This window comes from Chaetodon trifascialis, chromosome 17, assembly GCF_039877785.1.
Source record: "Chaetodon trifascialis isolate fChaTrf1 chromosome 17, fChaTrf1.hap1, whole genome shotgun sequence".
Classification (NCBI taxonomy): domain Eukaryota; kingdom Metazoa; phylum Chordata; class Actinopteri; order Chaetodontiformes; family Chaetodontidae; genus Chaetodon; species Chaetodon trifascialis.
The window spans coordinates 13,062,880-13,090,348 of record NC_092072.1 but is presented as its reverse complement, the minus strand read 5'-3'; the positions used below and the strand labels follow the sequence as shown (position 1 = coordinate 13,090,348).

At 43.0% G+C, this 27,469-nt stretch overlaps 1 protein-coding gene across 1 annotated transcript in view; it reads right to left on the bottom strand.

The window, feature by feature from the left end:
- The window catches only part of gabbr2 (gamma-aminobutyric acid (GABA) B receptor, 2), a 163,065-nt gene extending 144,332 nt beyond the window's left edge, over window positions 1-18,733 (bottom strand). Inside the window, exon 1 of the mRNA XM_070985260.1 lies at window positions 17,654-18,733. Within this exon, the coding sequence (XP_070841361.1) occupies window positions 17,654-17,968 (315 nt within the window). The 5' untranslated portion in view covers window positions 17,969-18,733. The remainder of the gene's footprint in view (window positions 1-17,653) is intronic.
- Window positions 18,734-27,469: the final 8,736 nt, after the last annotated feature.

Sequence of the window (27,469 nt, the reverse complement as noted above, 5' to 3'; positions counted from 1 at the left end):
CTGAGGACCGGAATTGAGAAACACTGCTATAGGTGATTGTGTACATAATGTCCATACAGCACGAACTCAATGTAGGCAATGTTTGCATCTTTCTCTCTCTCAGTGGAGTGCGTGCACACACACACACACACACACACACACACACACACACACACACACACACACACACACACACACACACACACACACACACACACACACAGAGTGTGCTACTACTCTGATTGTTGGTGGCAGATCTATCTCTCCGTGTTTTATTTTTTTCCCTTTGATAAAGCCTGGGGAAGAAGCGCCAGCTCCACCGCCATCCTGCTCACCCAGCCCCCACAACCACAGTTCGCGATGGGTGGTGTTTTCCTCGCCCGCCTGCCACTCGCCCACTACCGTGCCAAGCGCGACATGTGACAGTAGCAGCACATGGCCTCCCAGCACTCCAACCCTCGCCCCCCTCCACCCCAATCCTCTGCAGGCTTGTTCCCCCCCCCAACCGTCTGAGAACACCCTACAACACACTTGTCATGTTCCTTCTCGCTTCCCAGCCAGCAACCCCAAATGACTATCTTGGAGGCATGCACATGCACACAACCGCACATACAATACGCAGAGATGCATGAGAGCAATTCAACTCACATAATGAGACACACACACACACACACACACACACACAGATCCAGAAATGGAGGTACATGAACATAAAGCCACGTGCATGAGAGGTGGAAGAGGAACAAACTGTTCACAGATACAGAAATACTGCGCCTCTGTCTGACTTCCATCGCACACACCTTTTTCCAGCACATCATTAGAGGGGGGGTAAACATGGTTTCAGGTTGTGTTTGCACCAGTCAGATCCAGCTGTCGCCTGGCTGTGCTTCCCTCCTCCCTTTCCCAAAATCCTCTTTTTCTCTACACCTTGTTCACATGGTATATTTTCCTCTCTCCTCTCCTCTCCTCTCCTCTCCTCTCCTCTCCTCTCCTCTCCTCTCCTCTCCTCTCCTCTCCTCTCCAGTTTTTCCTGCTTATTGATCCACCATGTTGTTCATTTCCTCCTTTTTCTCCCCCTCTTCATGTTTGTCTTTTCACCACAATGTCATTCTCTTATTCAGCCTCTGAATTATTCAGGCGTGCTCACATTAAGAACACATCAGATCTCATTGACTACCGGGAATTTACACACAGAACAAATACGTATATCATTAACTCATCAAAAGATTCTTCGCAAGTCCACCATATTAAAAAACATGTGCAGGGAACTTCCATTGAACAGGGGGATGATGATGTGAGGGACAGAATCTATGTGTAAATAAAACAGAACTTCCTTGGTGAGTTGAGCGGGATTTGAGCATTGAAGACATTCAGTCTCCAGTGTCTAACCAGCTGCGTTAATATTTCAATTACCCTCATGAATAAATCAAGTAAGTATGCGCTAACATTGTTCTTGGTCTGTCTTTGTTGTGGTGGGAGGGAGCTGTGACATGACACTTCTGCCAAAGCTTTCCTCTTTGATATGTTCAGACTGGCGAGCTGTAGTTCCTCTGTGATTTGAGAGATATGGATGGGAATATTCTTCTCCAGATTTGCAATTCCCTTTTTTCATTGTGTTTACAGAACAAATCCAGACTTCCGTAAACCCATGATGAGCCCAAGAAATCCATGATGTAACGGATGATAAATTGCTGTTGTTTCAGAATCTATGATCATCAAAATATATATATTTTTTTTTGTATTTCATTGATTCTTTATCGCAGATATCAACATTTTAGCACTATCAAGGGTCATACATGTGAACTCAGGCTTTTAGGGGAAACCATGACTGATCAATAGTGTTCAGTCAATAGAAAATTTGCATAGAAATCAATGGCAAACACAGCATTCAGAAAATAGGAGCAGGGTAGATTTACAGGATTTTTTCTTTATTTAAAATGTTGATGATCTTTGGTGAAATATTCTAAATTTGAATATGACATCCACAGTTTCTCTGGTAGTAATACTGCTGCAATAATAAAATTAGCTGATCAACACAAATTCAACACAAGTATTACTACGGGATTCCTCATTTTTTTCTTCTTCTAGTATTACTTCTCTTCCTCTCAGCTTCGCCTCCATAAATTGTAGCTTGCAATGCTTTTTCCATCTGTCACAGCTTATTCTGTGTAACATCAGAGACTAGAAGACCTTTCTTTTTCAGACGTCGCTGACATTTACATTTGCCCTCTATCAAAGAAAGAAGAATGGTCGTGACCCTGCGGTCCCCTCGCCATCGTTGTCACACAATCTGCCTTGAGGAACAACCAAGCTAACACCGATTCCCCCGCCGATGCCACTGACAGCACGAGTGGGAGACGAGAACATGCAGACAACATAATTTAATACAGCGAGATTTTAAACGTTTTAGTGCTAATGTTTTCAGAAGCATTTTTTCCTGTCATTTTGCTACTTTGCTCATTCATGATAAGTGCCATGTATAGGGAATAAGAACACATGCACAAAATAAATTTATTTAGTGTATATTATTATGACAATGTTCATTTGGTATTTTCTATTCTTTTCTATTTGTTCATCTTGTCAAATTGAATTAAATTTGCTCTAAATAAAATAACTAAATTGTAATTAGTAATTCCTAAAATTGAAAAATATTAAAACAAGGCAGGGAACAAAGGGAAATAGCTGAATACTTTAAGGAACACACAGATCAGGGAAAATGGGATGCTCCACGCATCAAGGGATGGAAGGCCCAATCCTGAAATTGTGATTCCAGTGAGCTGAAGAAGTCAGCATGAAGGCCTTCTAGAAATCAATAGAAGCTCCCCTGTGTGTGAGGACAAGTCAACAGCGCAGAGCAGTACAGAGTCAGGGCATACAGATAATATTTATATAGAGGGAGGCTTCCGAAAACCGCCAGGGACCATGTATAATTCTGATTCATACATCTTGAAAGCAGTGATCTAGTAAATATGAGGCATGTTCATTTATTCAATAAGAATACATCCAGCAACAGGTCAGTGCTGGAGAATTGTTTAGCATGCCATCTTTAAATATTCATGCACACATCCCCAGGATTGGGTGTCTTGTGTTTTTCTAAGTTCAGAGGATTGCTCTGAATACCCGAAAGCACACACTCATCCATTCACATCTGCATACTTTCGTATGTGGAAGTGTGTGGGTCCGTGATCACAGCTACGACATTACGTTCGCAGATCACGACTGTCCATGTTGCTAGTTGTGTTTACATTAATCCCGCCAATAACAACCACAATGGACGTCTCTGGTACATACAATTAGCAGGTTTATCACCCTCATGAATAAATGCACGGCATGTGCACACCGGGAACTCTAATTGATGTCCCCTTTCCACACAATTTACATACATTAGAAAGCACTGCATAGCCAAAGGACTCTTTACACATTTGTCAAGACCAAAAGGTGGAAGCACAATTGCACTAAAACAGCCATGTAAAAATGGCTCAAAACATGCATTTTAGGATCATTTCTGTTTTTCTTTTCTATTTCCTCCCACAGGAGAGCCTTCTGGTTTTAATGGATATGCTAATTGCTAATGGTCCACTAGAATACTAATAAGGGTAGTAATTAGTGAAGCATGGTCTGTAGCTCACTGTGGACAAGAGTTGGTTTTCCCTTTTGAAGAGCCTGTAAAATAGAACTGAAACCCATGCCAGGAAGTGGACATTTAAAATTAGCATTTGAGTTGAAACTTTACGCTTTTAACTTCTGCAACATCAAGAACTTCACAGGTGGTGGAGCTTTTATTGGTGTCCTTTCCATCACATCGAAAACTGCTAGCCTAACACCGTGCTGACCAATAGACAGCTTGTTTACAATTACATCTGCACAGGCTTGTGATAGCTCTGTCTATGTGAATATAAATGTTGATATGAATACGCCCCAGGAGTAATGTCCTCCATCCATCCAGATAGCCCTTGGAATTATCTGCTATACGTGGGATAATGAAATTTCACTCACTATCCAACTGCTTTCTATTGAATTAACATGATAGGCATCGTTCCTTCTCACAGCTTGGGGTGTCATCAGTCCAACCAGCGCTCCCCATTCATTGGGCACATCAATCAAAGACGACCAAGGCAATAAAAGCTTGCGAAAGGCCAATAACCATCACAGTACGAAAAGAAGGAATGATACATGGCAAGGATGTTCTTGCTATACTATAAAATGAGGTTTCCCCCTAAACACAGGTTGTTTTTAAGACAAACTGCCCATCACTCTCTTATCACTGCAATAGCTCAACATACTGTATACATTACTTTGGTGATTTAATTGCTTTATCTATCTTATGTAGTGTGCTAAAGTGGCTTAATATGGCTGGTGACATTCATTCCCCTGGCCGTCTTTTACCTTGGAATTTCCAATGAAAAGGTTTAATAAATGATGGCAAGCAGAGGAAGTGGCGGCCAGTATCTTTGGCAGCAGTGGTGAAAACCCCAAGAGTGCATTCCTCAAGCATCCCATCGTGGCCATGAAACATCACATTATGGAAAAATCAAGAGAAACTATAATTCAAGTGATGGTCTGTAAGTGATGAAATTCAGGTGCAGTTGGATCCACACTGTCAACAAGCTGCCCATTTTTAAGAAAAGGGTGGCATCAATTGTTCTTGGATGTTTCCCAAAAAGGAAGAATTAAACAGGCATTCTGCCATCACCCTGTTTTTAGCCATGAAATCAATACACACAGTTGGGCTACATGAACAGAGGAGCTGCTTTCTGGCAAAGACTGTCGTGCATTTGGACAGAGGCAAGAAATCAGCATGAAAGTAAGAGCATCTAATCATGTAAATAGTGTTATCCCAAGATAAGACCGTCTGAGATGAGGATTATTAGATTATACTAAATATATCCCCTCAGTCTCTATTCAACATGTCAATTATGATCCAAGATTTCCAGATTGAACGTTTTAAGAATTCTTTAGAAATCAATGCAGTGGAAATGGCTGTCAATGCGCTGTGTTTTGATCTGCAAAAGTCAGATAAAACTTTCAAAATGTCATGTTTCAAATAGTTACTGTTCTCTTGAGGTGAGGAGCGAAAAGTCTGGACAATGAGTCAGAACGCGTTTATGTCCCAGAGTGACATTTGTCCCCAAAATTCAAAGTATGAGGGGTTTTTTTTTCCAACTTTTGGGAGAAGAAGGAGAACACACACTCTTAGTCAGAAAGTACAACAAATCTACAACATGTGATCTGATGAGGAATGAATTTCTAAATAAAGACTGCCTCCTTCAGTGTGGGATACTGCTATGTCTTGAGATTGTAATTTATTTGTGACATGTCAAAAAGAGTTATTGCATATCACAAATATCATATCGCATGCTGCAAGTTTGATGAAATGGGCCCAAGTGCCCGTGCTGATGGTGCCTTAATGGTGCGGTTTGAGACTGCTGATGGATGTGAAACCCAGGTGGCAATAAAGGGAACACGGTATCACCTGTGCTTTGTGGCGGGAGCGTACAGGAGAGCTGGAGAGTACAGAGAAAGTGGAGCTCCTATCCCCGGATTAATGTTCAAATGCTATTTGCCTGCTATTCTGTTCAAACGCCAACAACTGGACAGCTTTGCCCCTTTTTTTTTAGCTGCACCATGCAGATTTGATCAAAAGTACATTGAAGCATTTGGCATGAAATTAAATACATCTGTAGCGTTCAGCCTCACTACTAGAAATCTCTTTTTTCCATTCTTGTACATTACTGAGCATGCTGCTACAGCACAACACCCAATCACCTGCATTCTGTTAACCAGACAAGGCCCAATGTCAATGAAAATCAAACTTCAATGAACACTTGATTTATAGGGCCCTGCATCTCATGGGAACTGTACCTACAATGTTAGTTTTGAACACACCATTTAGCAACAAGGCTGCTCCAGCAGTTTCTTGTCCGGTCATCAGATCAGCTGCCTCCGGCTTGTTGACCAATCGACCCCGTATCAAGCCTTTTGCGAATAACCATGAGGGATTACACTCCTTCAGGGAAAACCAGGCGCTGTGTATGCATGTGTTTGTATGTACACATGTGTTGACGTGTGTGTGTGTGTGTGTGTACATAGCAAGAGATTGACTAGTAAAAGGAGAGAGCAGGTCAAGTCATAAGTGTACACTCTTCTCCCCATAAAGAAGGCAATAAAAGACTTGTGCCTTTCGGTACCAGCTCATTAGCAGGACCCCATCCCATCTATCAGCCACAGTCTGACGCAGGCACAGTAACACCAACTACTCTTAAGAGCCACAGCTGCTGCTCTGTAGCCCATAACATGGTTTCTTTACTGATATATTAACAAAGAGAAATCACTTCATTACAACATGTAGAGCAGTTGAGAGGAACATTTACAGCCTTGCTACTTCTGTATGATGGATTAAGTGGGGTTGGGTGGATATATGGTTGTGTGTGTGTGTTTGGGGCTGTGTGGATTAGGATTTGTTTGCCAAATGGAGTTGGGACGGTTTAAAAAAAAAGGGGGGGGGGAGCAACACACTCCTGGGTGTTATCAGGTTTTTTGGGGTTTTTTTACTGAAAAAAAACAAAACAATTCCACTGACAACATAAGAAAGCACAATTTAATCTGTTCTGCCATCCCTTATCCAACTATCTGTTCATGAAAACACACACTTGCGCGCGTGCGTGCACACACACACACAGACACAGACATATATACAAGCACAAAAGATTAGGACTGAGCCACAGCAGATAGAGCTTGGTTGCAAATGATCTCTTATCATCATTGCACAGCCTTTTGTGATCGCATGTGGCATGATTGCCAGCTTTGGATGGGCATGACAGATGTGTACCACTGCTACCGTGCACTGGCACTTAGAGAGTGTGGCAGGGAGTGTGTGTGTGTACGTGTGTAGTTTACATCTGCGATTCTACTGTCTGTTGTTATCGCTCTTGGCACACAATGGGCTTACCAACTGCTTTCCGCTAACAGTCCCCAGCAATCACGGATGGGGAAGTGGTAGTCACTACGAGCGGGCGGCAAATGGACAAAGGTCTGATGTATATCAGAGGCTGCTGGAGCAGAGAGCTGCAGCGTGCCCCATGGACGCATGCTGGGGCCCACTACCAGCAACAAATCACAATAGTTACAATTTCAGACAATCACTGTACATACAGTCAGTGTGCAGTCAGTTAAACCAGGAAAATACTGGAAAGCACGCAGAGGATTACAGTGTTTGATGACCACAAAATGTAAATGGCACATGCCCCAGAAGAGGACAAGCAAAACACGGGCTGACAGATTGTATCCCCATAGCTGGATGAGCACAAAAAGCATGAGAAATTGCTCAAGGAAGCTTTAATGTATTAAGTCCAACAGTCTATTTCTGTAAAATAATAACTGTGACGGCTGGGCTTCCGACAGGTGCTTCATGAAGGTCCTTATCAGTGTGACTGAAACTGAATAATCACTCCTTCAGTTGAGCATCTCCTCCTAGAGAAGGAAAGAGTAACAGCACTGTTCTGATGTCCCGAAAAGCAAACCTACGTGTTAGACAAAAGATGAGGAAGTGGAAGTGTGTGATAATTGGAATTGCTTTGAGTGTACCAATCATGACAGTTTGTATGAGCTGATGAAATAAAGGTCTTATTTTTGATGCAGACAGTTCAGTTTTCAACTTATTGCCTGATAGTTTAATGGCATTCTTTAATTGCTTTCTAACAGCGGGAAAGCCTCGATTACAGGGCCCACTGCTGTGCCTACCGCTGGAACATTTCACCTTGCAGGCCAGAGGCTCTGCTGAGGCTGTAGGTGGAATTTCCTGCAGAATTTCTTGCATGAATGTGTGCTGTATTTGTCTAGAACACACCTGCAGTATATTAAACCGACAGTAGTGAGTGGAAATGAGTGTCTAAATAAGCTACATTATAACACCATTTGAGGAAAAAAAAACGATTTTGAAGAACACCATCTGTTTTATTTTTATTGGAACAAAGAGAGATGTGCAGTCTGAAGTAGATGAAATGAGTAAATTCTCCTCCATAATTTGACAAAACGTTAGGCAGGGCAGAGTTGCGCCCTGGTGCCTTCTGTTGAGCAGTCACAACAGGGATGCATGTTTGTTTGCATTAAGGTTGGGGCTATGTGTGTGTGTGTGTGTGTGTGTGTGTGTGTGTGTGTGTGTGTGTGTGTGTGTGTGTGTGTGTGTGTGTGTGTGTGGGGAGTGAGGGTATGTGTGAAATTGAAAAACTGCTGAAAAAAACAATTGTACAGATGTAGGTCTACAGTATGTCATTGCAAGACTGAGACAAAACAAGAAAGGCCATTATTCTTCTGTGGCACCTGCTTGCCTCTCCACGCATCCCCCCAGCTGCGGCCATGACAACCGACCTGCCCTCCGGGAGCAAGTGTTAAGTGCCATCCACCCCTGGGAGCAGGATGCACGCATGCTACAATCATACACATTGCATGCTGCCGCAATCATGCTAAGGCACACACAACACACACACACACACACACACACACACACACACACACACACACACACCAAGTCACTGGCACTCAGACTCAAACTGTGTGTGTGTGGACACAAGCAAGCACCAGCATAAAGTCACTTTCTCTTACAAGTGAGCACACTCATGCACACCCCATACACATGTGTACCCACGTGCGCGCACACACACGTCCCTGTCCCTTTCCACGAAGCAGACGATGGTTGGCTTGTCTTTTTTTTTTGGGCCAAGAATTACATGAGCTTTAATGTAATTACAGGACTGACAAGGACAGACTCTCTCTGCTTATTGCTCTGTGCTGGGCCCCCTTGAGAGCGACAGACACGAGCATGCACAGAGTACTTGTCCAATCTCTAATGACAACGGCACACCCTTTCCACGATAATCCTTTCATTTCTGTCCACTCACAGGAGAGGGACAGGGAGGCAGAGAGGTGAACGTGGTGTCTGTGTGTGTGTGTGAGGGGGTGGAGGAGTGATGAGCAGTGAAAGGAGCAGACAGTGATGGAGTGAGTGGGGACGGGAAAATTTTAAGGATTATGGTGTAATAATGGCTGACAAAGGCGATACTGAGTAGAAAACAAGTCGTCCTTTGAAAAGGTCATCTGCTGTAGCAGGGATGTGGTCAGAATCTGCTTTCTTGAAAGGTGAAAGGTCACACAACATTAGATGAAGAGCAATATTCAACATTTGAAACCCAACTCACACATACAACCTCTCACTCTCTCACATATGCGCAGCTTTTTAGTGATGGAAATTCTCCAGACATGCAACAGCAGGGCACCTCTCTTGGGGTTAGCAACCATAAGTACACAAACACATATTCTCCAGGACCTGGTCTGGAGAGAAGTGAGTCCAGTAAACATCAACAACCTCATGAATCTCTTCAGAAACGATTTACTGACCAGAACAAAAATACTTAAAGAATTCTCATGCTCATGCCACATTAGGGAGTTAGAAAGAGTGATTTCTCAGTGGTTTGCAGCGAACAAGCTATAGCAGCGGATAAACATTCACTGTGTTAATTGTCTGTGCAAACGGCTTGGCTGGGGATCAATGGCATCTTTATAGATGCACCAGCAGTCGCAGCCAGACGGACAGACTTAGTGTTGCACTCAACATGGCAGCAGCCATCTTGTCAGTATTTTCAGCAGCACTGAGTAAAGATGGGAGATCTTCGTGCTCATCCCAGCTCTTGTCTGTCGCTACTTTAACGTGGCATTTTCAGTGTTTTTTGCTCTAGTTTATCTGCCTCATATTCCATCTCTCCACTCTGCACCGTCTTCTATCTGGTCCTCCTAAAGTCCTCATTTTCTGCCTCCCCCACCTCTTCATCCATCCTCCCCAACCCGTTTGTGTCTCCTGGGTGATTTCCCAGTGGGTGTCTGTCCCCCAGCACCACAGTACAGCCATGTGAATCAGAGAGTAACTGTTTGTTTAATGTTAATGGAAGCCAGATGCCCATTTGGAGTCACTGTGCATCTCGCTGACAGTAGAGTCTTAGAGAAAAGAAAGAAAAAGATGAGGAGGGGGCATGCCAACAGATGTCTCATCATAGCATCTGCTGGGAAAACACAATAGGACCACGAAACGAAAGGAAGATTAAAATTTGACAATGACAAATTCATTTGAAACCTAATTGATTATCACAAACTGAATTCATTAAAGCTTTTGCTACATGACCGTGTCGTCTGGTTGTAATTAAGATGCAATGAATTCAGGGCAAACATATGCAGAGTTTTAGTTACTATATTAATCTTTTCAGGTGAGGCACAATGCTAGAATGTGCTGAAGTATTGGGGCGTACTTTAATTAGTTTTTTTTTTTTAATGAGTTTTCTGCTAGTTTGTCATTCATTTAACACTACCTAAGTGATGGTCTTGGCCATTGCACAGTCCACTGACCACACCACGAATGAGTCTCAGCTGACAATAGGGACAATAGGACAGTATATTATTTTCTTCAATGAGCCTACAAAGAGCTAAATTAGACTCCAGCCTGTTGCACTGAGGCCGATTTACCAACGCAGAAAAAGCACATCGACAGGCAGATAGTGAAAATGATGTGCAGTAATAACAGTGAGACCCTTAACAACAGCATTCTGCTGTGTTGAATTTAAGCAAGAGGCTCCAGTGATTTTTTGACAATATTAGTGTGGGGTGACTGGGTCCATCTTGAAGAATCACATTCACCAGCCACTGAAATATTCACATACTAAGTACCTCTGCCCACACATCCAGGGTACAGACTCTTTCACATGCCTCCCCATCCTCCAGCAGCACCCAAGCACAAACGCACATTTGGACTGTTTTGCAAGCAAGCAACGGCACTTGCTTAAGGTGCTTTTGAAATTGAATTCAGCTGCTGCCTCTCTCATGCAATTAGCCCTTGACTTGGTCTGCACATCGGGCCCTGCAGGGTGACTGCACAGACGAGAGATAATACCAAACAGTCTCTCTTGCTCCATCAAATTAGCAACATACAAGAGATTCTGTAAAACGTACTATAATCTACTCCAGGAAAATGCAAGGTGCAGGAAGCTAAAAGGCTAATTTGTTTTTCTGCCACTTGAACTCATCTATTGAATTTTAGTTGATGGAACACCAATATTATATCAAATAAAGCATTGTGTTAATACCACATTAGCAAAAAGATGTTGCCCTGTGGTCAGTGTGGAGTAATGTAGCAGAGGAAAGCAGCAGTCAAACTTGACTTATTTCTCTATTTAAGCTTCAGGACAAACCCCAGGGATAAACAGGAAAGAGTGGCTACGAGGTCAGGCCTATTGTGGTTAAAGCATTGAGTGGAGAGGAGAGGGGCAAAAGGAACTACTAGTATTGAATCCGGCACTGGTGAGAAATCCCAGGAGGTCTACTGTGTCTCATTTTATTAAAAAAAATAAAACAAAATAAAATAATAAGATACAATAAAACAACAACTTGGGTGATTTTCTACCATTATGTTACTTTTGATGCAGACTTTGCATCTCCAATTTACAACTTCTCATTCTGAACATTAGATTTATTTTGAATTCATTGATCAAATCAAATTAAGCAAACAACCACGAGCGACGAAGGCGAGAGTCACAGAGCACAAGAAAAGATATAAAGAATGAGAATGTTTGAGCAAATACAAAATCAAAATTCACAGCACAAAGAGAAACAGACTTTTTGCCGTGTTGCACCGGTTTTAAATGATTGATGAAAATTGTTTTAAGTGAGGTGGGGTTTTGACTATTCCAGAGGATGGATGAAGGCGCTGATGTTGTACAAAGCAATCTGATGAGGCTGTGAGTCCATTTTTATTGGAACCGAACAACACTTCATGTCTAATGGCTCAACTGACCACAATGTCCTGACCTCAGGCAGTGCTGCAGGGGTACCAATTGAAAACAGCCATGACCATATGTGGGAGTGTACGTGCTGTGTGTGTGTGTGTGTGTGTGCGCGTGCGTGCGTGCGTGAGTGAGTGAGTGAGTGAGTGCGTGCTTGCGTGCAGTGGTGTGAGTGTATGAAAACATACAGTATGTGTATGAGCACACTTCCATGCATTTGTATGCTGTATTGTGTGTGTGCTTGTGTGTCACAGTATCTGTTATAAAGCCAGCTTCAGGGCATGTAAGAGCCTCTTTTATCAGCAAAGTTCACGTTTATGGTTGTCTTGCTCGAGCCCTCAAGGCCACTGGCAACATGACTCAGACAAAGGTCAGCAATTAGTGCTCAAATTTAGTAACTCCATTAAATGGTGACCCTTGTTTCTCTAATTTTGCACGAATCACTGAAGAAAAAACATCAAAGTTCGATAAAAACAACACTTTCATGAATGTGGAAAATGACACCATTGACACAACAACATAAGATATTGGGAGCCCTTAACTGATCCAACGTGCATACCTCATTGCATGCAGTAATTGCTTTTTTTCCACATAGCCATTAAACTATGTAGCCTCAGAGGAAAAACGTAAATGGCATTACATTATGATCCAATAAGAATTAAGAGGATGGCCATTTCCTCTTCCTGCACAGAAGATGATATAATCCTATTTCGGGATCTCCATCTCATAGCTCTGCACGTCTCTTTCTCTCTCGCCTCGCCCTCCGATCCTCCCCTGAGATCCTGTTCGTTCTATGAGAAGGGCTGCTGCACATTGATCCCCACTATCTGTGTCGGGTCAGTGGATACAGCCACACTCAGCACTTTCTGTATGCCTCGAGAGTACCCAGGCTGTCACGGGCTGCTTTTCCCTACTATGCCTGAATATTCACCCTCTCCTAGGAACAGTGACAAGCAATCTTTGTTGACCCCTCTGGGTCACCGCCTGCGCGCTGAATAGTTGTCAGATATTTGGATAATATGTGGTGTGTAATATGAGACCCTGACATATAAGACGTCCAAAGGCACTGCTTCATTTGGCCTATGTCAGATGGTTTTACGCAAACGCTCAAAGGTGGGTTACAGTGTAAAAGACACTTTCTGAATAAATATATCAAGGACTTACACTATGAACAAATTCTCTTCAATGCTAAAAAACCCCGAACAAGCTCGCTTTGACAAAAGACCTATGCTTAGCAGCACCATGACCTCCATTATGCTAAAACCATTTTGCCACAAACCTAACTCCTTCTGACAAAATGACAGAATGCCTTTTAAGTGCTCAGGGGGGTGGTTCTTCCTCCTGTGAACAAGTGCACTGTATGGCGGTTTCAGGCTTGCTAACATGTGCACAAATGTGACATGTTGCATCTAGCCCTCAGAGGAGAACAGGAGAAGCAGTTCATATCTGTGTGCAATATCTCTGAACAAAGGTCACTGCTAACATAGTCTCAGGAGGCCCATAATATTGCATGGATGGACAGTCATACACTATAAATATCCATCTGCATACTGTAATCTGGTGCACTGAAATGGGCAAGATCACCATCTCCAACTGCAGACTCTGTGTCTTTGTGGTTGTATTGATTTGCCTTTAAAAAATACATGTGTTCACTCTTCTCTGACTGCTAGAAACAAGATAACAAGGGAGCATATTCCCTGGAACAAATCTGATTTCTTTCAAAAAGTGCGGACTGATCATCTTAAAGTGATCACAGCAAAGAAGATTCTGAGAGTTGATATCAGATTTCTTGTCACCTTAGATGAGACTATTCACCTCTCATCACCACAAATAACAATTCCCATTCCACAACTGACAACAAAAGGTGCTGGATCACTGCAGATGCATGGTGGTAGGAGCCGTCATTTTGCATTCGATACTCAAACAACCATCTCAACGTAGGAAAACGACTGCTGAATTCCAAACCCGCAGTAAGTGACCGTGTCTTCCAGCTTGGTTAAAGCTGAGCTTTAGACTGTGGCCGCATGCCACATTTTCATAATGAAAGTAAAATGTTTTCACATTTCTCATAATCACATAATACCTCTCTAATGTTGAGTTTGTCAGATCAGATTGATGCAATGCACTTTAAAATGTACAAGATTTTCTTCCCAGATGGTCTGAGGGCCACCAACTGCAGTCTCACAAAGGCCTGTGGGAAACACTGAACATTCCCACAACAACAAATGTGAAGTCATCTGTTAGCTTGTTACTCAAGAGAGGCAACTGACGCACTGCTAATCAATGCTAACACATCAATAATTCAACGTATTTTTTTCGATGAGAGCTTTGAGGGTTTGCTTTTAAATTAATTTGAACAAATTACGTGTTAGTTCTCATTAGCTGGGACTTGATTATTCTGAAAAATTGACAGCCTTAATATGTGAAATTCATTCCCATCCCTGTTTCACAAATGTACCTCCACAGAGTCTGACTAATACTGTGCTACACTAACAGTACATGGGACTAGCAAACTGTTATGGAGTGAGGATTATTCATAAATTCATTCGCTTTCACTGATATCCTAGTTCACATGTTTTCACACAATGGCATTTAACAGCTGTTAAAATATTGCATCTGTATTGTCCATACCTGGCATACCACATCAATGAGTACAAAACTACCACTGTTCAAAACACATTGTTAACTATTCGCCTAAAAAGTGATCTTTCCCTGAGAGGCTCCTCTCAAGGGCCTGTCACACATCCCATAAGCCGTTGAACTAGCGTAGCTTAGCCTAGAGCGTTCTCACTGCCCAAAGTCTCCCTTCCATCCGCTTCCAGTGCTTCCTGTCCTCTCCAAAGCTTTGATCAGCTAAGCCTGCAGAGTTACAGTATCAGTCCTCGGTTACACTAAAACCCACACTCACACATCTAGAGCTGCCGTGGAGGCTCCAACTCCTGCTCCAGCACTAAGCCTCCCAGTTGATATAATCCATCCCGCTTCTTTTGTACCTGCAATGCTGTGGTTTTAAAGCAAAGTGTGTAGTGTATTCTCATCTGCAACTGTCTCAGCCTGCTACAGCGCCTATATGATGGAAGCATCTTAGGAGTCTAGCTTTGGCCTGATCAAACCAGTTCCACACCAGCCTGCTTTAGACCTCGTCTCCAGGCATTCCATGTCAGGACATCTGCTCTACTTCAACTAACTGCTTCTCCAATCCTCCAATAGCCAACTACTTCTGGCAGCACAGTCTCAGCTCTCAGCATTTTACTGCGGGACAGCCCCCCCAGTGCCTCTCCATCCCCATCATCAGCACCACCACCAACCAGCTCCACACCACCAGGGGATGGACTGGGCCTGCCCTGTCAACCCATGGCTCCACCGAAAGGGGATAAAGGGATAAAGAGCCTCTGCTCAGGGACTGATTACTTACATCTGCCAGGCTAAATCCCAGTGCTCACACATACACACACACGTACAGACACCACACTGGTGCACACTTGGCCTGCTGCTCGTTGCAGCAAGTGCACTGATGCATGTATTGTTTTCTGACATAAGCATGTGGTATGTGAGGAAGCTGTGTGAATGTGTGTGTGTTCAGGACTTTTATTCGTGAGTAAAAGATTATGGGTCAATAAATGTATAATGAACACACGTATGGTAAATTGTTTAAAGCACAGCCATCACCAACTTCATATTATTGCTACTATAAACATGTCAGAGGCTCCAAAAGCAATATAGTCAATACTACAGCAATAGCCCTGTCTTGGGCAAAGGTCTGATCCACCTGTAAGTGTGAGGACACACTTCAGCCCGCTTCATCTGATATGAACAAACAATAATAGTTTCTCATATCTTAAGATGTTATTGAAATCATGTTTCTCCCACTAAAGTCTCAGACTGTCTCCTTATTATTCCGTGTAAATATATAATCACAATATTCTGTTGCAGTAATGTTTTGCCCTTTGCACTTCACACTGCTCTCTGTTGTCCCCTGTTGACTTTAACCATGCAGCCTGTGCTAGATGATTTTCAATAGCTTGTAAATATACTCTGAGTTGTTGGCAGGGTGTTTTTTTTCTTAGTTATTAAAGCCAGAGCTAACAGGTTAGCACTGGGCAATGTTCTTCATGAATACAATCCATCCAGTACAGTTAGAAATATATGTCTGAGTTCTGCCACAAAAAGAACAAAAAAGGATGAGTGTTGACTATAAAATACATAAAGCAAAGATCTGCGCACTGAGCAAAACCAAGTGTTTGCTATTGAGGGTTTAAGTGTAACATTTCCCAAAACATGATCAGAGCCTGGACTCTCAGCTGGCCTGTATACAAAACAAATGTCAAATACTGCGGGATTGGCAGTGCCACAGTGTAACAGGGTTTAGCCTTTGACCACAAAGTCATCAAATAACACGGTTCTCATGAGGTCCCATTGATTGCCAGTATTAGAAAGCTGGCATCACTATCAGACATTCCCAGTGAGTGGATGTCAGGCTGGCCCACTGACCTCTTGCTTCCAGCTCATCTTTCTCTCGCGGGGAATAGATGGGGGAAAATCATAACTCTCATAAGAGCACATTAATCCCATGGTCTGAGTGCATGCCGCCAGTGAGGGCTTACCTCTGTCAACAGAGATGTGTGTGCTCTTTCACACTGACACACCTGTGCATATCCAGTAAGTGCTAGGCAGGGAAACCAAAAGAACTAGGCTGCTGTGTGAGCCGCAACGGGAAAAGTTACCATGAAATGTGCTTTTATAAGGCACATTTGGATCAACCTAAATCATGTCCAAAATACAGTTTTTTTTTATTTAGGCATCAATGTCATCTTATGCAATGGATGCATCTTGTTGTTGAATTGTCAAACAGACCTGTCAACATCTTTACATGTTGGCATGGAAACTGTGGGATGCAGCAGCTTTAAATTGCACCGTGTCCTCTGAAGCACGTAAATCACTAAAAGCCCAAAAAGATGCTAGAAGTACTGTTGACTGAACTCATTCAAATGTCGACAAATTATGGAGACCACGCCTCCATTGTCAAAGCCTGCAAAGACTTCACGATGACTAAACTTCAAGAGGACTTCCACTGGACTGGTGTATTATTGATGTTATTGTTATCAAATAAACAGATGTTAGTTCGGAGTTTGGACGACGCGAGATGCAGCTCCTCTCAGGGGTGTAAGGAGTCAGAAGAAATCGTACATCCAATTACCGCCATCTTCAGGAACGATGAGAAGCAGCCCTCGAATCGCTGACAGACCCTAATTCGTGACTAAAAATCGTTATAACGCAAAGCCAGTTTAAGTCTGACACACATATTAGTTATAAAGTGACTATATAAAACAGATCGTTTTAATCAAATTAAATTGTGAGCTCGATGAATGACATTTGTGTCGCCGGACAGCGTCATTCCGTTTCATCCTGAGATTGCGGTAACCATTAAAACGTCCAGCATGGGGAGAGCAAGAGAACGTGCCTTTGGAGCACCCGGGCAATGCAGTGCCTTATGATGCCAGGTTACATATAAACGCACCATCAACGACAGGCGACATGGGCGAAGATGGGAAATACCGTGTTGGTATTTAGGGTTGGGGAGGGGGTGACAGTCATTGACTTTTGCGCAAGGAAAACACGCTCGCCAACAGCAGCGAGGCTGCACATAGCAAACATAACAGAAGACAGCGTTTCCCCTCGGACGCACAACGTGTGGAGCGCTGCGGGGCAATGCGCGCGCCACGGACGTGCGCGCGCGCATACACATACACATACACATACACACAGACACACACAAGCAATATACAGCACTTTTAAACACGCACGAGACACCCATCAGCAGCTCAGTGGAGGGATTTATTCTGCATGTTTACCTCGGTGTCGTAGATTTTGGTAATGAGCGAGAACGAGTACTTCCTGGACTCCCGTATGTGCTGGATGGCCAGCTGGACCGCCGGCTCGATCCCCTGGCTGATGCTGCTCATCAGGGCCGACTCGTTCATGGGCATAAGAACCATGATGGGCAAGTTTTCCCCGTCCCTGGCGAACCAGCTGTTGTCCTGTCCGTGTTTGGTGCGGTCGTTGCAGACCTTGGCCAGGGCAGGGTGAAATAGCAAAACAGAGAGGAGCAGGCATCCCGTCGGGAGGAACATCTCCCAGCTGCTGCAGTCCCTCCGGGCTGGAGCCATGCGACCGTGCAGGGTGACCAAATGAGATCCCACCGTACCCTCACTGTTTGGGCATTGCAAAATTCGGGCTCGTCCGGGATGCTCAGACGCCCGCCAGTCAAGGAAATCGTATTTCAAAACAGAGCAGACACGAAAGCCGCAGCAGCCCCTGCAGTGGGCAAACTGGTCGTATGGATGATGACTGCAAACTGAGGAAAATATTTCTACTGTAGAACAGTGCCTCTGTGAGAATATTCCAAGGGCGCAGAGATTCGCGTTGCAGACGGAGAGCTATTGCCTGTCGGTGTCCGTCATCCAAACGATCTCCTGTCAAAACAGCCCTCAAAATCAACCCCCCTTTTCACCTTTAATTTGTTTCGATCACTTATCTTAGAAGCACAAGAATGTCCTGAAGGAAGATGCCCCGAAAAAGAGGAGAAGACCCTCGTGAGTGCAAACAGAAATCAATCACTTTCGTTGACAGTTGTTGCGGATACAAAAATTATCTCCGAAGTAAATTCCCAGCCAAGAGATGGCAACTGTGGGCATCCCAGCCAAACGCAACACCGAGTCTGACAAATCACGGGACAGCGAGTGCGATACGGAAAGCAGACTAAGAACAAATATTGCTGATGGTGAAAGCTTGACCGCGGTGGTCCGATGGGGAGATGTGGAGAGAGTCTGCCTTGACAGCCTGTGGGACCGGGATGCTCATCTCTCCGACGGTGCGTCAGAGAAGCGCTGAAACCGTTGCTGCTGCTCACCGTGCGCGCAAGAGGGAGCACTGAATGTGGAGGAGGAGAGGAAACGAGGGGGGAGGAGGAGGAGGAGGAGGAGAGGGATACGAGAGCCTGGTGGAAAGGCTGCATAGGCTTTATGCAGGGCAGACTCATCAGCGGCTTGACAGCCAAGGGTGATTTACTAGACTTTTATGTTACAAACGAGGCAGACGACGTTTCAGACAAGCACGGAGCACGCTAGTTAAAATATATTGGGCTGTATACACGTGTATTGCTCTGTTAAGTTGCGCGTCATACAACACATCAAATCCCATCAAACAGCCTCCTTACAGCTATATTTTTAGTGACTCGTTTTAAATGCTTATTCTAACGGATGGTGAGCTTCTTCCCGCAGGTAGCTGGGCTTTGATCCCCTGTGTAGCCGAACCTGCCGACGTGTCCTTGAGCAAAATACATAGCAGGCTGTGCGCATCTCAAGGCGGGGATGAAAAGAGAATTTCCGCTTTACGGTCAATAAAGAATATATTAATAAATACATGCACGATACAATAAACAGTGCGACCTGTTTGAAGAGGTCCCAGGAAAACTCAATCCAGGCTTTGGGACTGAGAATGTATACAAATGCCTCTTGTGATTATTGGTTAAACTTTCTCCACTGTAAAATCCTAAAATGCTCGGGAAACACTGGATTCTGATAGACGAAATCAGTAGAAGTTCAGCACCACGGATAGCGCATTGTCCATGCAGGGAGGCCTGTGCGCTGTCCGTGGTGCTGTAGTGTGCTCTGAGCCGGCGCTCTGCAGCAGCGCAGATCAACTTGTTCTCTGCCCCTGTTGAAACGTGTGCATTAGCCCATTACCTGTACTTCCCCAGAGGCAGGGTCCACACATATTGTATTCATGTCTGTAAGTACAAGGATTGCATTCTCCTGCGGCCCCCGAGGTAAAAAAAATAGGTAGTTATTGCAACAGTTTGCAACACAATTCGTGGTATTGTTAAACAGGCGTGGGAAGTTAGCAGAATAGGCTGCCAGGGGGTAACTCCACATGTGGGAAAAATATGAAAGCCTTTCAAGTTATCAGCTGCATCTGTATTTCAATAAGGCACATACAGTTTGACCCAAACAATTACATCACATGCAAAATTATAATCAGCGTCAAGGGGGCTCTTTTTAAAAGGGCCTGAATGAGAGCACAAAAAGTGTTTTTCCAGTTCAGGAGAGGATGCAACAACTTCCCCTAAAGTTGTGAGACACTCCAGTCCAAAGTGCAAGACGGGTGACAGGATGCAGGTTTTCGTTTTCAAAAATGATGATGACAACTGTAAGAATTTTTAATACTGTTACAAAATATCCTGACTGTTGTTTGCATTTTGCCCTGAAGGGTAGGCTTGCTATCAGAAAATAGCCATGATGAATTAAATTTTGCATAACAAATACTCCTAATCACAATATGATTTCCAGATCTGTGAAGTCAAAAATATCTGGTTCCTAATTTATGTGACAAGAATAACTGGCTGACAAAAGCAGGCAAGGAAGGTCTGCTGTGTGTGGCAGCATGGAAGTACAGTAAGCAAAGTGCTGAAATCAAATCAAAAATAAGCTCTACGTTGCTTCTCTACTCAGCAGTCATCCTTCTTTTCCATTCAGAGTGGTCCAGATGAAGAAGTAGGTCAAGTTGTCATCCCATCTGTTTGTTTCACATAAGACAACATCCTTCCCTGCTCAAAACATTCGCCCAAACAGCAGAGAATATGTCATAGAGTATAAATGGCGTGGAGTAGAACACACCGTCACTCAGCAAATGAAACTCAAGGTGAGGAAATTATAATTGCCAATGAAAACCTCTGAATATGTTCCTTAACTAGCTCATAGTATGCCCTATATCACAACAGTACAGACATTTACAGGTACAATCAATCAACGCCTTGAAATTGAAACCTTTTTTTTTCTAGTGTAGAAATGCTACGTGTCCAGCTAATGACTGTCGCAGATGCCCAAATGAAAATGTCCATTTCATTTCAGATTATGAATCATTCATTAAGCTTTCAATCATGGCTCTGCAATCTGCCCGTCCTCACTAAACGAGATGTCAAGCCAATATATCACCACTAATTGGAACATCCTTGTGTGTTATGAAGGGCACACAGTGAAAATAATTATGCAGATGTTGGTACTTGAGCAATCAGAGATGAAATTTTATATCATGATTGTAGATTCAGTGACCATGTTCAGTGGCGCAGCAACTTAGACAGCAGCTTTCAGGTAGCTTGTTTATTTGACTGTCTCCAAGTCTTTTGCTTGGTCTTGGAAATCAAATCAGAAGCAAACTGAAGACTGATCAAGTTTTAAGCAACTATGCTGCCAAACACCTGACGCTGGATGCTGAAGAGACTCACAGATGCAGCATAATCTACACACACATGCACACAGAGCTCGCTGACATGTCCCCATTTAATAGAGATTAATGGGGTGGCCTGAGGACATCCCTCACCAAAACTCTGACAATGCGCCACAAGATGCTCTATGAATTTTAAATTCAAGGCATTCAGAACAGGATGAATGAAAAACGATATTTCCAGTGCTCTCATATTTCATAGCTCAGATGGCTGTTCTCGCCGATGGAGCATCCACGTGCATCTTTTGTGGCTTGTTTACAAAACGAGCAGGTAACTGAACAGTCTGATGGATAATTAATCAACATCATGTTAATGGAAACTCACTCTGTGACTGTATTTTATTATTTTTTTTCTTATACCTGCATTTGATCGCACCACTCTGCCATTTTGATTAATATTTCTGGAGTGTGTGTGGACGAGATGGAAAGGTTAGACCATTAATCCATCCATCCCATCACTGATTCATTATTTAGCTGCAATGGGACGTCATTTTGAGTTCTGTTTATATCTATAAGTCATCGGGGCTGGGTTTGATTTGGTACCACCTTCCACATCCCTGTTGCTTTGACCTTCTTAGCACACAGACACATAGTTAATATGAAATGTGCAATACCTTAGTTCAGAGTTATCTCACACATGACTGATGTTAAAACTCCAACCCAAGGACATCAGACTCTATCTTGAAATAGCGCAGACAAGTAACTCCACTATACAGCAGGGAACATTTTATTATGAATCTCTGAGATGCTTCTTTCCCTTGTTCTCGACACGCTTGCCCTGCCAGTTACAGTGGCAGATATTTGAATAATTGGTTTCAGAATCCAGAGTCACAGTCCTGCGAATTCCATGCATACCAACAAGTTGAGGAGCGATTCTTCAACAGGGCGTGTTCCATGCATGGCGGTGGCGAATGCATGTTTTATGAGCTTGGAAAACATGAAAACACTGCAGACTGTCAACTAGGAAATTTTCCCTTGTGATAAGGGAGAGGGATGACTCGGTTGGCCTTTGGTGGGGTGCTTGACACTGAATCTTCCTAATGAGAATTTTTTAAGTTGTGACAAGTTTGTGCAACTCCTTTAATGAGATATGCTGTGTGACACACACCATGGACAAAACTGGGCAGAAGTTCGCTAGTCAAACTTGTCTAAACTGTTCTGCAGCATCAGTGGGATATTATGCTTCAATGCTTATCTCATTTGGATGTTTTATTTAACTGCAGTTGGAGGTCATAGCATTGCTTTGGAATGAGTTGTTTTTGTTGTTTTTTTTACAACTAAATATTACACATTTTCAGACTCATGGCATGCAGACTTTTTAACAGCTAAAAGAACATATTCACTAAAAAGGGACTCACCTTGAAATGCCCAAGAAGATGGGTAACATCCTCACATCTCGATCAATCCGCCCTTCACTGGCTATCTACAAATAGAAGACCAACTGAATTTAACCACTCAACACATCACAGTGATTAGATCACAACACACGACTGGAAAAACAGCCACACACAGCCTTCTTAGGGCTCCGGAGGATGTTGGGATGAAAAGGACCCAGGCTAACGAGTAGGGAGTGAGAAGAATGATGGCACAATTTTTGCAATATTGAACAAATTCATGTTTTAGTTTAACAGTACAAGAATCCCACCTTATTATTTTTTTCTGTTCTACCTCATTCTTGAGGAGATTATAAGTTAGTCCTCTTTAAAAAGTTAAGGCAGTAACAGGTCGTTTTAAGACAGCTCACACCCACACAGGTGTTTGGAGCTACTGACTGATTGGACGTGTGCTACAGTTGTGTGAGGGTTACCAAAAACAACAAGCTTGTAAAGCATGCCCATAACATCCTGAGGAGATGTCTAATTAGGGCAATTATGTATGGGCCTTTTACATATATACAAACGTACGTTACATTCAAGCCCTTATCAAGCGAGTTCACACAAATGCTAACTAAGCATCACTGCCAGGTAAATATCTCTGTCTATTACAGTTGTGGCCAGCTTGATAACATTAATAAAAGGTTCATACAAATGCTTGGCTAAAACTGTAAAGGACCAGGTAACATAATATTAACTACAAAGCATGCTGAGTTAGTTATTAAACCTAACAGGTACAGCTAACTTAAAGTTACAGTACCTTATTCCTTATGCTGCTAATATAGTTAGCTAAAGTTTGTACCTATATGTAGCTAATCAGCAAACGTTAGGCTGTCGACCATAAATCCAAGCAAAACTTACCACCTCTCTTTATAAGACTTCTCCAGACTTGTCAAAGTTTCTCCATCCAGCTGGAATGAAAATTAGTCCGTGGGCTGAACAATAAATAATATCTTTACCACATAAATAAAGTTGCTTTTGTGCTCCTTGACAAACATGGTTGCCGGAAGTGACTGTCACGTTGTAGCAGCAGTGGGATGCGCCGTTGCGTCGTTACTCACTCGCTTTGCTAGCTAACAGGAGGTAGCATAGGAGCTAATCGCTAGCATCTATTTGTTAGCATGCTACACCTTACAACAGCTTGAATGCAGCAACCTGAAGACACTGCTGCACTAATCATTACTGACGTGTTCAAATTTGACAGGTTTCTCATATTATAATCAGCTTCATTCAGCTCTATATTAATGTGAAAAGCTTTTGTTTTTTATATTAACTGTTATATTAACTTTTCATTTTTACACATACTTCCCTGTTAGAAAGCATGGAAATGACGCTGGTCTATGCTGGTTTACGCTGGATTGATGCTGGTTTAGCTGGTGAGTCAACATAGCTATGCTGGTACACCAGCATGTTGTTGCTAGTGAGGCTGGTGAACCAGCACCAAAACACAACATACTGTATGCTGGTATAACCAGCATACCCCATGCTGGTTTTGCTAGCAATGCTGGTGTACCAGCATAGCTATGTTGACTCACCAGCTAAACCAGCATCAATCCAGCATAGACCAGCATGGAAATGATGCTGGTCTATGCTGGTTTTTCTAACAGGGTTTATGACACTGCACTGCATCAGGAAGTGTCACTTCAGGCTTTTCTTTGGTTTAAGAAACAGAGTCACAACTTGGGAATCAAGTGACATTTTCTTTAATGTTCCGGAAATATATAGCTATTATACATTCAAGCCAGATAAAGGAGTCTTTGAGGAATCTGGAAAGGTCTTCAAAAGCAGCAGTAAGTGCTGTCTATGACCTACAGGGGTTTTCAGAGTGTGGCTGCTGTTTATCTTTAGGAAAAACAGATGCTCGGCCCTGTGACTCGAATGTAATCATCACTGCAAATGCGTCACATGCAGAAACATGAAACTGTGGCTGGTTTGCTAACAGACAATCATCAACCATAGCACATAAAATGAGCTATCTGGACTGACAGCAACACAGCAGGGTGTACCCAGGAATCCCGGGGCCCACTGTTGTGCCAGAATGGACAGAAAACGTTCACTGCACATTTCTGATTTAAAGGATGTCCTCTGCTGTGCACCCTAGAGAGATAATCTTGAATGGGCATGCTGCATTTGTCCTGGTCAGAAGAGGTTATCATAGCCTTTCTTTATTCCATTCTGAAATTAAATCAAGAATATGAGAAGAGACTGTGTAAAGTAGGCCACTGCCTTCAGAAGCACTTCAGCTGCGGCTGTGCTGTGGGAGGACACTATTTTGATTACTGTCAAGTCTTAGTAATAGCAAGAACTATGTCTTACATAATCACACTTACAATGAATGTTTCCAACGTCATCCACAGCATAGCTGCTCTGTGGCAAGGCAGATCATTTTAGCAGTAATTCCACATGCCTGCAGGTTGAATATAACAGGATTAAAACAGAATAAGGTTCAGAAGAAAATATACTGATAGACGTAGATAAATATTTTCCACAAAATATTTAGCGTGCTGTCGTGGTGTACAAATGATTCGCAAGAAATATTTAAGTACAGTATGTCCTACATGCGTGTGTGATGCATGCAAGGATTTGTGTCTTGAGATGAAAGAGAAGTATTTGCTCTCTGACTTGGAGCACAGGCAGAAGATAGATGGCACAAACTGGCATGCTTTTGATCTGCGAATGTTAAAATTCCTCATACACCAGAAAGAACTGCTGTGTCTGAATCATGCTCACTGTGTACTTGATCCCACCTACTATAACAGCATGTGTGAAAAATATCAACACACCACAGTTTAAGTGGGATTAATGATACATACTGAAAGTCAGCCACTGTCTGCTGTCATGTTATTGTTTTATCAGATTGATTGATCACGCTTGACGTGCATATTCAGCATGCATAATCTGACATGGGGAAATCTGGAATCTATGAATTACATGCACACTTCAGAGATGTTATTTCAAAGCATTTTTAGATTTAAGACAATGCAGCTGTAGAATCAGGGCAGGTTGCAGTTTTTAGACTTGCTGAGAGGTAGAGACAGAAGATGGAACAAGTCTGTGGAATAATGTATAACCTGAGGTTTAGAGAGGTTTAGTCCTAAGTCAGAAGTGACAATATGTCAATGTGTCGTCTCTGTTTTAGTGGTCGGATGTCAGATCGTCAACTCGATAATTAGGGCCCAGGGTGGCGAGAGAGCAGGGTAAACGAGCTAGTAGGAAAGCTGGAGTCACGCTATCACACATTAGCCCCAAACTATTAATAAAAACTGTCACTCCAATTAGTGAGTATGAAGAGATACATACACACAAAAGCAAGCACAAGTGACTTACACACACAATCGTTCTCATAGGCGCCCACACACACACACACACACACACTGGGCCAGAGCTCTCAGATGCAGACTCTCACACTCATCACATGCATGGCCATTCTTCCGTGCCCAAAACCTTGTCTAAACTGTCACTCAAAGTGATAATACAGACACTTTCAGGAGAGTGTAAGGAAGGGCAGACAGAGCAAAGAGTTCAAAGGGGGAATTGAGGGGAAATTAGATTAGAGCGATGAGGAATAAGCTGCACACAGAAAAAAAAAAGGAGGCGCTGAAAAAGAATCTCCAGGCATTTCTCTGGATCAAGTTAATGACAGACGTTTGATGCATGTGCACGTGCCGCCCCACAGCGCACGTGCCCAGAGATGGAAGGGGTGGACGGCAGCTTTCCAAGACCTCCCACCTCAGCTCACCCCAGCAGCATTAATTATACAAAACCCTTTTCCACGCACCAAGACAAAGACGTGCTCACTGTTAAGAGGTTCAAAGCCATTGGATGATTTATATATATGTGAGCAGGTTGGTGTGGCCTTCCGTGATAAAGATGGTTCCACGGGTCGAGCGAAGAGCACTTGGTGATATAGTTTCTATTTCTCTACACCGGTGATTCTACTAATGGACACAGGAGATGCCAGAATCTCTGAGCTCCGACGTGTGTATTGATCAGCGTTTGCTTGTGGAATGCTGACATCCTAATGGCTCAGCAATGTGAACTATGGAGTGCAGTGTCAAGTCCATGTGCACTTGTGCAGAAATACAGCTCAGTCTCAGTATTCTTGTATGTTTTTTGTTTTTTTTTCCAAATCCAAGACAGCCCCTATCATCTGAACAGGCACAGATTTTCCTCAAAGTACTCATATCTGGGTTATCATCATGAAGCCAAACCCATGAATTGTTCCTAGACATCGGGTGGGAGGCTTTTCAGGAGTATTTTTTTCAAGCTTTGTTTTTTAGCAGTGTTAGTTGCTCAGTAACACAAAATGATAGATTTTTCTGTGAGGACTCTCCTTTTGATGCTCGTTTAGTCACCTTAAACATCATTCCCAGTTCATCTTTTAGGGAGAAGCTCAGGGCTGGCGTGTTTTTGGCTATAGGGCCATGAGTGTATATGCAAACATGTTCAAATATAGAATGGATGTAAAATGCATGTATTCTGATACCCTTTCATTTATGCATGGAAAATGATTAAAATGCATGTATGCAAACACACATGCAAGTCCACACACAACTGGCACATGGGCTTACACATGAACTCACACACACCCAGACACACACCCAGACACACACACACACACACACACACACACACACACACACACACACACACACACACACACACAGATGAATAGGAAATTGTGCATTCACACTCCCCAACACAGCCTTGCTTTATATATTACGCAGTCTCAATCATGATATCATATAAACCATGAAATGAAAGAAAATTTCTAATATCAATTGTGATTATAAAGTCCCATTCATACAAATATGTTAACAAAATCCCCTCCAAACAATAATGCTCACACAAGCCAGAACGTTATGTTCAGTTTCATAATAGACCGACTGCTGCTGCTGCTGTTGCTGCTTGAGCACATTATTCTCAATAGTAAGGGAACATGCAAAATATTTTTGCAGGCAAATGGCTTAACAAATTAAAGCCATTAAAGATAGATGAGGAAGTCAGTGCTTT